The following is an 11,351-nucleotide window of genomic DNA, read 5'->3' as shown; positions in this document are numbered from 1 at the left end:
CCTTTTTGAAGGCACCACTCCTCAAACACTCTCCACTTACAGTCATAGAGAGACCTGGTGGAGGAAGCTCTTGCACTCTGAATAGTGTTTATCACCTTCTGCGGGAGACCCACTGTATTCAGATTGTACCACTCACGGGCCAGGCCCATAGGGCCAGGCGCTCCGGGTGTGGGTGAAATATCGTCCCCCCCGCCTGAGACAGTATGTCCCTGCGTAGGGGGAGCTGCCACGGCTGTCCGCACAGCAGCTGATAAATCTCCGCCAGCCAGTACATTGCAGGCCAGTGCGGAGCTATCAGGATCAGTGTGTGGCGCTGTTCTCTCACTCTGGCCAGAGTTGGGGGTATCAGAGCCAGGGGTGGGAACGCGTACAGAAGGACCGGAGGCCAAACGTGCGCGAGCGCGTCCACGCCTAACGGTGCGTTTAGATCGCGCATTGAAAATAACAGCTGACAATGAGCATTTTCTTTTGATGCGAACAGATCCACCGCGGCTCGGCCGTAACGCACCCACAGCTGACTCACAACCATTGGATGTAGAGTCCAGTCTGCATACAGTGGTACACCTCTGGACAGCAGGTCTGCCCCGAGGTTCATCACTCCTGGTACGTGCGTCGCTCTCAGAGAGAGGAGACGAGGCGGCGGGAAGATGGGGGGCCTGGTGGCACCCTGGTGGCACCCCGAAAACACATCTGGAGCTGGGGAACAGGGAACTTCCAGCTCTGTCACCGAGGAGAGGAGAGGAGGCAGTCAGGCCGCCCGCTTCTTCTTCCTCGACTGGTGACTGAAAATCTGAGTCGGCTGTGCCTGAACGGCTGCTGCCGGAACCGGAGATTTTCTCGGCAAGCTCGTCCTCATCTCCTGCCTGGGCTGGGGACTCGGGGCGGGCTGTGGCCTCTGCTGCCTCGGTACCTTGAACCGGGCAGGACGTGAGGCAACTTGGGCGAAGGACTGCAGCCAGAACGTCGCAGGTAGCGGCTGGACCCTTCGGGGGAGACAGAGGTGGAGGGCCTCGTCTTCCTTCTTTTTCGACTCACACCTCCGCTGCATCGAGACTAGAGCGGAGCCGAAAATACCCTCGGGAACGATAGGCATGTCGAGAACATCCTCTTTTTCCCGGTCTGGGAGGTTGGTCAGGTTGAGCCACCTGGGGTCTCCTGTACCACCATTACGCCCATGGCTTTGCCCGTGGCCTGGACTGCAAAGCGCTGCACACGGAGGCAAATGTCCGTGATCGCTGCGATTTCGTCCCACACGGCCGGCCCAGGTTTGCTCGACAGGTCCTCGCAGAGCTCCGTCTGGTAGGCGGTCAGCAGTGAGGATATGTTGAGTGCCCTGGCGGACAACGCTGCGGCCTTGAAGGCCCGATCAGCCAACGCGGACTGCAATCGGTCTGCCTTCACCGGTAGCGTGGGGTTCCTGCTTGGTGTCGGAGCCAGCCTCGGTTGGAGGTGGTCTGCCACCAGCGGTTCCATGGGCGGTATGCGGAGCAGGCCGAGCCTCTCCATACCGTCACAGTCCAGGGAGGAGGCACCCTGGATTGGGGCCTTATTACTGAAGGGGCGGTCTCTCCAGGAGACCGACACCTCGTCCAGCATCTCCGGGAAGAATGGAAGGAGTTGCCTCTTTCTCCTCGCTGCTTGGGGCACAGTTTTCCCCTCGTAGCGGGACCTAGAAGTCTCCTTGGCCATCTCAGGCCATGGAATGTCTAGCCTGGACGCGGCATGTTGACACACGGCCTGCAGGTCCATACCCAGACAGGGCGAAGCTGGTGTGCTATCGCCCGGGGGAGCAGCCATCGCTCCTGGCATTGCAGCTTGAGCTGATGGCGTGAAGATGTCCTCTTCCTGCACATCCGAGTCAGAGAGAAGGAACTCAGAGGAATCCTCTTCGTTCTCCACGCATTCCGACTCCAGGACATCATCCGCGAGTGCGGCCATGGTGAGGTCCAGCTGGGAGCCCCAGCTTGGTGTAGCGTGGGGCCCCAATCTCACGTCTCTAGCTTCTACCGAGTTCCAGCCTGACACAGGGCTGGACTCTGGTTTTGCAGCTGCCGCTGTAGATGAGCCCCAGACCGACACAGTGCGGGGTTCAATCTTAGCGGTGGGCGCCCTCGTGTCCTGATAGCCATCCGGCGCATCAGTGTACATGAGGAGGTCCATTCTCGGGTGAAGCGGGAGCAATGTCCGCACGAGCTGGGGTTGTCAATAGCCTCCTGGGGGTGTTCCAGCCCGAGGCAGGACGAGCAGACCTGGTGTGTGTCTGTGCCTGAAATGTTCAACCCGCAGTCGCAGAGCCGAGCAACCGTACGATTAATACAATTAATTGAGCAGCCCTAGCACAATTGCAATCGCACAGGATAACTGCCAGAGCTCATGCGTCTGTTTGTTGACAAGTTAACTTCTTTGTTATGACGAACTCTTAGGTGCTCATGAGATGTCCTTTGAAAAGATTCAGATATTCATCCTTTTTCACTTTGTTAACAGCCTCTAAGCTGCTCCCTCATATACTTCAAATCAAACTCCCCAATGACCCCATATTCACAAAAAGCTAACAAGCATACACGCACAACTTTGTAGTATTTTACAGGAACGTTTGTCTCTGTAGGACAGAAATAAAATTGTGTATAGCCTTTGCAGCAGCTAACTTTACCTTTTTTGAAACTTGAATGAATACTATACATGTAATATGTTTTTAAACGTCTATTTAAAAAAACTCTATTAAATGGGACTTCTCTCAGGGTTTTACAAGGACACGTATAGCAGGAAGTGCACAGGTGTAACCGATAACATTAACGAGGGCTGCTGTAAAATTGAGAATCCTGAGCAAAGCCATCGTTAATGATATAAGTTTCACCTCTGTTTTCCCTGCTATGACAAGGCAAACAGTGTGCTGTGAAAAAGACCAATTAATTTCCTGGAGATAATACGTCATATGTCCTAAAAGTATATGAAACGAAGGTGTGCGAGCGTGCGTGAAGTGGGTCAGAAAACGAATCCCTTGGTTCCCTGTGGAGAGAGCAAGAAGACCTGTTATCTTCAATTTCATAGATTTCCTCTGTGGTCAAATATAAGAAGGAGGCCATTTAACCTATTTTGTCTTCCTTTTTTTATACTTGTTTTATTGGGCCATCACCTAACTCAAGATTAGACAATTATACTGTATAAATAGGGCATTTTTGAGCAATTGTTGGTAGATGTCTGGCATTGTAATTGTTTTAACGTTTAGTGTCCATGCCTTTCATGAATAATTACTTTCCAAAGTTGTTTTTGTGTTTTAAACATAATGATATTATTATAGTTCTGCAATAGTGTTTTTGTACTTGCACAAAGATGCCATAAGTAGTTGATATTGCAATTTAGTAGCAGATACCTTTTATGTAGATTGATACGTGTCGAGTTTGCCAAACAGCGACCTTAGTTCATTCAACTCTAACTTTATCTTATCTGTTTTTGTTATAGAGTTCATAACATGGTATGATGAGCAACACATTAAACATAAGTGATTGAGTGAGATGCCTCCAATTCTTTATACTTTTTAAGATTTTAAAACATAAATGAGCAACGCTTCTATTTTTCAAACCACCATGATCCTTGCGCAATTTGTGCCTGGGTTGCAAAACATGGCAGACACATAAATTCCCAGACTAAAACCTCACCTTTTCACGGCCACTGCTTCTTCTTCTCCTGTCCTCCTGAATTTATTGAGTCATGTGGCCCATCAACCTTTATTAGCTAATAATGCTGTTAGGACCATTAAGCGTGGCCGAGGCTCCCTCACAGCAACACTTTACATTCTCACTGGGGCACCACTGGAGGACTCAAGTAACCGAACCGCTGTGTGACAACCCCCCTGCACAGAAGTGTCTTGCTTTACTTCTAATTTGATTAGGACCAGTATAGCACTCCCTGAGGGTGATTGGTATGTCCCTTAAATCTGACAAAAAAGGCAAAAATGACTCCTGGTAAAACGTTAGAATACCCTTAAGGTGTGTCAAAGATGCCTGAAAGTGAGTTTGAGAATGTCTGTTTTGGATGTTCCTGCATGAAAATGTTCTGTCCAAATAGAAAGTAGACGTGCCCCATACAGAGCAGACTGTAGGTGATATAAGGCTCCTGCAGGCGCTGTTTAGATTGCTGCACTGAAATATGCAGTGAAGGGCACAATGGAGTCTGGTTAACCCATGGCCGTGGGTGTTGTTTTTGTTGTGTTGTGCTCAGTCCAAACTCTTAGAGAATGGTTTGGGGATGGCCGTGGTAGATCAAAGCAGAAATATAGTCAACTGTTAGGGAGAGAGAGAGCCCTCTTTTTTATCTTCTCCTTGCTCAGGGCTGGAAACGGACTGTTTTTGAGCTAAAAGTTGATCAAGGGAAGAAAAGGGATTGTACAGTTGGTGCTATGCACTTGTTTTGTAAGTAGAAGTAGAACGCATGGCCTCTTTTGATGAGTCACATGGACAGCACTCAGTACCTTGAAATACACCATTTATTTTTATAGTGAGCATTGAGCTGTCACAAAGGAGGAAAAAATCAATTCCTTATGAAGCTGATCAGGTAGAAGGCTTACTGTTACCATCCCAGCACACACACATTGGTGTGTGAGTTATATTGTTCTTGATATCACTAAAGGTGGAATCCAGTGTGAATAAATAAGTGTCTCTGCACTAAAGGCATCTGTGCCTTAGCAGAAAAGAAAATGTACCCATGATGGCAGCGTCACCTCCTTAGCAGTCAAGATGATCCAAGAGTTGCATAACAATATACACTATGTTGCACACCTTTGGTTAATTGTAACTTCTAATCGTTCACAACTAACATTTGTGTCTTCTCAGTCAAAACACAGACAGGAAAAACTGTTGGGAAAAAATAGGGATTACCACATGAAAACTGGAATCAAGACACATACTGTATCTACAACACATTGTTTCATAATAGAATCATTGTAAACTTGTATTACAGTGCCACATTTTCTTTCACTTCTAGAAAACTTTGAGACACTAAAGCGAATTGCTTCCAAGTCCTGATTAAGGAGCTCACCGTGGGCTACATGGATCTAAGACTACCTCTGAGCCCAACACCCTCCTTCCACACGTCAGCTCATAGTAGGGGAGTGTGGGGAAGTGATTACTCTCGGATTAAGACTTGCCTCCTCGCCGATGTGCGCGGCATAATTGAATAATGGCTGCCTCACCCGAACAGTCCCAATGCAGACGGGCCTCTCAGCCTTGTCAGATCGGCACAATATTAACCATGACACAGGCGTAACCAGGCCGGTAATTAATGCACTGAATCAATTACAAATTAGTCCATTTGGAGAGTTCCCCACAGGAGTCCACTCATTACCAGTGCTCTGATGGAGTCGAGAGTTCTCCTCATGGGAAGGGGTTGTCACTCTACTGTTCTCCTTTTCTATCTGTCTTTATCTCTTTTCTCAAGGTAGGATGCGGAAGACAAATGGAGGATGAAATTGATGCTGCCTGCTACTTGGCATTACATTGCAAATTAAATTGTCAGCTACACAACATTGGATTCTTGGTGTTGTCCAACTAAATAAGAATGTAAAGCTAATTGAAGGTAACTAATGAGTGCAATTAATTGGCGAGGCTCCTTCAGGCATGCTTGGTGGACTTTGTACTTTATCTGTACCTTTTAAACTAGCACTTACTGCAGTTGGAGTGTTGTATTGTACTTTTGATGTTGACAATTACAGGTCATTTGTTTTTGTATAACCCTTACATGCAACGCTAAAAAACGTTCACATCTTTATGTTTTCTCGCACCCCAAAGGGAGTTTTTCTTTTTTTCAATGTCTGAAGAATATTCCTGCCAGTGGCTTTGCCTACAAAACTGTGGGTGATCATCGGGTGCTGCACAGTTTCAAATGACAGCAATTAATAAAGTATATCTGAACTAGTATTGAAGGAGGGTGTTAATGTGAAGAATATGGCCCCTCTTAGCGCTGTATTAATGACTTATAGCATAAGGTGAACGACATACTATTCATTTTCATGTCAAAGGTAAAAGACAGTCTTAATGATGGAGATCTTTCTAGCTCAGTTCTGTTCAGTTTTAAATACTGTCAGGGGGTTGAAATGGAAATAGGTGGGCATTATGAAAGTGAAAGACAATTGTGTATCACATTTGCCTGCATTTAAGTCCCTTTAGGCAAGGAGAATTAAGGGTAAAGAGGACAAAATATTCAAAAGACAGATTGATTTATTCCCTGTACTCCACATAAAGGGCAGTGTGTTTTGTTGTTAATAATATATTTCATTCACTGAATTGAAACCATTTGTTTTCCTATGGAATGAATTGTAAAAGGAAAGCAAAGTCATCCTGAAATTTCAATAGAAAGGAATTTGATTAAAAGCAAAAAAGGCAGTGCCAGACAAATGTGCCACTTTATGGAGCAAACCTCATGCATCAGTGTCGATGACTGATGGGTCGTTGCTAAGAAAAAGCTAAATTGAGGTTTTGCCTGAAATGAGAGTTAATCCTGTGAACACTTACAGTAGATGGGAGCCACATTTTGATTTATACAATGAAACTAAATTCCAGTCCAGACAGAGTGGCTTGTGCTGTGGTTGAAATCCAATTTATGGTCCAGTGATTAAATCAGTTTAAGAAAAATGACTTAACGGGATATGTCCTGAGTCACAATGTTGCTGAGCTCATTCGGTACACTGCGTTCCACTTGCATTTCATTCAAAGGTAATTTTCACATTTCACTCATTTTTACATTTGATAGATGCTTCCTGAGATACATTTGACTAAATTACCCACATTCGGAATATTGTACCCAACAATTTACCACATTTCAATTCAATATTCTTGAATTGTTTTTCCAGTTAAAAAGTCACAGAACAGAAACCACTTTGAAGTCTTTAAAGACAAAAAGAAGCCTTTGAATCTTAGAGAAAACGCACAATTACAGTATACCCTGTTGATGCCATTTTGGATTTTAGCTTCACCACTGACATTTAGCGGAGACGTGTTGATTTCTCCCATGATCTTAAAAACAAAGCGGACTGATGAGGATTTTTGAAGCACAAGACCATACCAAAAATAAATGCACTGGATAATGAGGAACTCCAATGCATGCACTGTTTCGCTCTAAAGCTTTAGTAGGTTGTTAATGAGGGTCATTTGGCTCAGAGAAGTGTTATTCATGAGCGGGCAGTTCAGGGTAGCTTAGTTATTGTGCCTTTAATGGCTCTTTTTCAGGAGTTGACCTGAAAAGTAAGGTCTTGTTCCTTTGCCTTAGATGTGATTTGTGCTGTCATGGTGCTATAGAAGAGAACCTTGACAAAGGAAACCGATGATGGCATCAAAAATGTTGGGAACTTTAGCCTAAGCTATGAAGTTGTGCTTTTTTGACATGGAAAAAGCCACTACTGCATAGAACGGCAGTTTGTGTGTGAGAGGGAGAGAGGGATTGAAAACATTTGAAAATAATACGGCATAAAAAAATAAACTTAAGATGGCAAACTTTTTACTTTGCTACTTTACTGTATCACTTTTATTCCTCAACAAGCATAGACATTTCTAGCCAGTGCTCCAACAGTTTCTACTGTAAAATGTACAGTACATGTGAAAACACTCCTCAGAGATTACAGTAAGATAAACCTTTCCTGCTCTTTTTGGGCAACTTGTATTTGGAGTATTAGTGTTGACAGGGACACGTGATTTCTCTACCTCATCCACCTCCTGTAAATAATAGTACTTGGATATATACGATTTTATAATATATTTCTAAGCTTTCTTCGTCGATTTAAACTGAAATGGTTGACCCAACTTCCAGTTTGATACTTGATATTCTTACACCATGTTCTTTTATTTTTTTGTCCTACTTTGTCGGTAATGTTTTCCCTATTTGTAGCCATCATGGTGTTTTCTGTCAATGATGTATGCACCTCACAGGGCTTTCTTGTCATCGTGCTTGACAAGTAGACTGTCAAAACCAATGACAGTCAAGCATCACAAGAACACTACACATTGCCTCTGTGTACATGACACTCACACTCTGAACAGGGACTTCTCAAAGTCACCTATTATTGCCGATCTCATTAGTAAGCAAGTCTCAAACAATTTTATAACGGTCATATTATTCCTGTTCTAATGCCTTTTTTCTGTTTAAATCATCTTAACCTGTTCATGTTTCTCTGAAATCCTTTATTGCCTAACTATAGATGGCATTTGTAATTGTGTTTGCTATATGGAAATTCTCTATGAAATCCTTTGGCAAAACAGTGTTTCTAGAAAGCAGCTGGCATTGACCCCAGGTAGAGGCAAGGGAAGGACATGGAATGCCAACAGAGTGGTTTCAAATCGTTCATGTCTCTATTTCTTTTTTGTATTTTTCACTACAGTCAACAACAAAAAAAACTGTTTAATCTCACTTGAGGATTCCTTTGTACAGCCAACCACACACACACACACACACACACACACACACACACACACACACACACACACACACACACACACACACACACAGAGATCTGTTTCATGAGAGCATAAGAGGTCTGATGTAAGTAACAGAAGGGATTTTGACTCAAAGATGAGTCATCAAAATAATCTTGTCAAAGCAATAAAAGACTCTTAAGTGATGCACATACACACGCGTGCGCACACACACACACACACACACACACACACACACACACACACACACACACACACATCAAAGGAAGTATCGGCTGCAGGTGTGTAAAGTGGGTCGTATTGGGTTTTAGCCACTCCAGTTGGGATTGAGGTGTTACCGTGGTTTATCGGGCGGGAGTTGGGCGACTTAGAGCAAATCATATCAACACTGCTGCCGTTAGTTTGTGTATTAAGGAAAGCCATAGATTCCATCACGGCTGCTTCCCTGTGGAACATTGCACTCACACAGCGCCAGTATTATGAAATAAAGTCATATTATAACTGAGTGAGATGCATGAGTTAGTCACAAATGAGGGTTAAGTCTCATTTATGTGGAATAATGTCAGAAATTAATGTCAAAAAACTAATAAAGCCTTCACTTTTTAAAATGGAGCAATTACCAGCAATATTTCCAGTATGGTTGTCACTTAAATCAAGGATGAGCTCCAGGGAAAACTCTGGAAGATTTTCTCCCAGGCACTTGTAGACACTTCATCCGGATTCTGTGTTTGTTTACAGATGTGGATGTGAGCTCAGGGTTTAGAGAAGCTATATGGAAATAGAGGATGAGGGTTTAGTGATGCGAGGCAAACCTTAAGCCCCCCCAGTGCACTCCCGTGTATCAGACTTCAATGACCGCAGCCCTGTGGAGCACAACGGTAGCCTACGCCTCAATATGTATGGAAATGAGAGGGAATCATGCTAACGTGTATTCAGTCTCTTTAAACATGCTAATGGTGTCATTACACATTCGGCCCTGCATCACCTCTCCCAACACCCCCCCCCCCCTCATCAGAACCTCTGCTGTCTTTCTGTCTTTTTTCCTGACCTGAAACAGATGTGGTTTTAATTATGCAAAGAAATATACGTAGACCGAGTCCGATCCACTCGACTGAGCTCCTCTCTGCATCCTTTCCCTTCACTTCCCTATCCCCTCTGCCTCCATCCTTCGCTAACTCTACCCAAAACCTCCCTCCCTCTTCTCCTCTTTTAAAGTTGGGGATTGAACGACTCGATTTCAAAACCGCGCACGTCCCGGTGACTCAAGTGAGGGGTTTGTTCCGCTGCCACACTTCCGTTCACAAATGCTCTGGCTTGGGCAGGAGGGAGGAGAGAGGAGGGAGAAATCCCTGTTAATCTAGTGAATCTGGCTCTCTCCGTCTCTTTTGTTCACTGTTACTGGGACTCTGGTGCATTGATCTCTAGGGAAGCATGTAGGGTGGGTGTGTGGGGTTTGGGGTTGGGTGAGAAAGAGGTTTGTTTAACAATGCAGTCTACATGCATTGAAGGAGTCTAACACCCTATAGTGACAACATGTGAATGATCACAATGTGTGCCTATTTTGCTATAAGAGATGACCATGTTGACATACATTGCTAAACTAGTGTAGGAAAAAAGGACTACGAGAGCGTTAGACCTTTGATTTCAATACGATGAGGCTGGCATTTCTGTCACATGTGCCCCTTACACCTGTATCAAATTGAAGATATTTTTACTGATGGAAATCCAGCTCAAAAATGTGTCAAGTTGTTATCTTTAGAAAGTAATTTATTGCTCTAATTGCACTAAAGCTAAATACAGGAGGTCATTCAAATGACTAAGGAATACATTTAGTGCAAGCACACACACAATAAAAATAACTCTGCTTTTACTATGGCTCCTGTGAAAAACTCAGCATTGCCAGTCCATCATAACTGTGGGCTCCTTTGTATTGACACATTTTCACATGTTGTATTCCTTAACAGACTTTTCTCCAGTTGCCTGTTTCCCTGAAGTGGGCATACGGTGCACTTGGCATGCACACATGCTGTGGCGGGGGACGCTTGTTTTGTTGATCTGTGTTTAATGAAAATGACCACACAGAGCAGATTTGGCCATTAGCTCAGCAAGGCCCTGTAATCACTACAAGTTGTTTCCCTTTTTTTCTTGCAGTTCATTATTGAACAAACAATCTGTGGGGAGAAAAGCTTGTGTAGCTGCCATCTTCTTTCTCCCTCGTTTTATTTCCCTCTGCTAGGCTGCACTTTGGAAAGTATTGATTTTGGTGGCTTGAAAATAACAAACCGGGGACCTTCCAAGTGGGGTAATAAACAGGCTCTGCAAAAAGAAAAAAAATTAAGAAAGCACAAATGAAGTGTGTGGCCAAAACTAATAATCAGCCACTGTATATGCTAAAAATCAGTCAGCTAGAGTTAATCACTGTCACTGCTGGGTGCCATCCTCTATCTTTTGGTAGCTAGAAAAAAGCACCTGGATAGTAGGTGAGGACGATGGGTCGTAAAGATCTTCAAACCCACAGCAGGGTAAATATGAGTCACCCAACAGACCTCAGTTATTGGCCAGTAAAATAAAGTCTAAGTGTGATGTGTGGCACTGATTGTAACGCTGTGTTCATGCTGATGGTGAATAACACACCTCAAATAAACTCAGTTTATTGTGTGTTTATGCATGCAGATTAAGTACCAATACAAATGGACATGCATCAACATTTGTACACCAAGCATTATAATTTTATTCAGTGATTCTACAAATGTTAGAGTATGTTTAACTGCAAAAAGTAGCTTTTTGTTATCTTGTTTTCAAACTAATGTATGGATCGATAAACACATGAATACACACATACTGTACTGACACACAGACTCACCAGACTCTTGCCAGTCTGTTTCTATTAATGGTAATCAGCAGGGCAATGATGACAGAACTGTGTCTGTG

The 11,351-nt window shown here is 44.1% G+C and overlaps 1 protein-coding gene across 1 annotated transcript in view; it reads right to left on the bottom strand.

Moving 5' to 3' along the window:
* LOC104941331 (receptor tyrosine-protein kinase erbB-4-like) overlaps positions 1–595 on the bottom strand; it is a gene marked incomplete at its 3' end in the record, with an annotated part of 63,698 nt that extends 63,103 nt beyond the window's left edge. The window contains exon 1 of the mRNA XM_010766417.1: positions 130–595. Within this exon, the coding sequence (XP_010764719.1) occupies positions 130–595 (466 nt within the window). The remainder of the gene's footprint in view (positions 1–129) is intronic.
* Between the last annotated feature and the right edge of the window lie 10,756 nt (positions 596–11,351).

The sequence above is a fragment of the Notothenia coriiceps genome, unplaced genomic scaffold, assembly GCF_000735185.1.
Source record: "Notothenia coriiceps isolate Sejong01 unplaced genomic scaffold, NC01 NC01_scaffold00003314, whole genome shotgun sequence".
Taxonomy (NCBI): Eukaryota; Metazoa; Chordata; class Actinopteri; order Perciformes; family Nototheniidae; genus Notothenia; species Notothenia coriiceps.
This window is presented reverse-complemented; position numbering and strand designations above follow the sequence as displayed.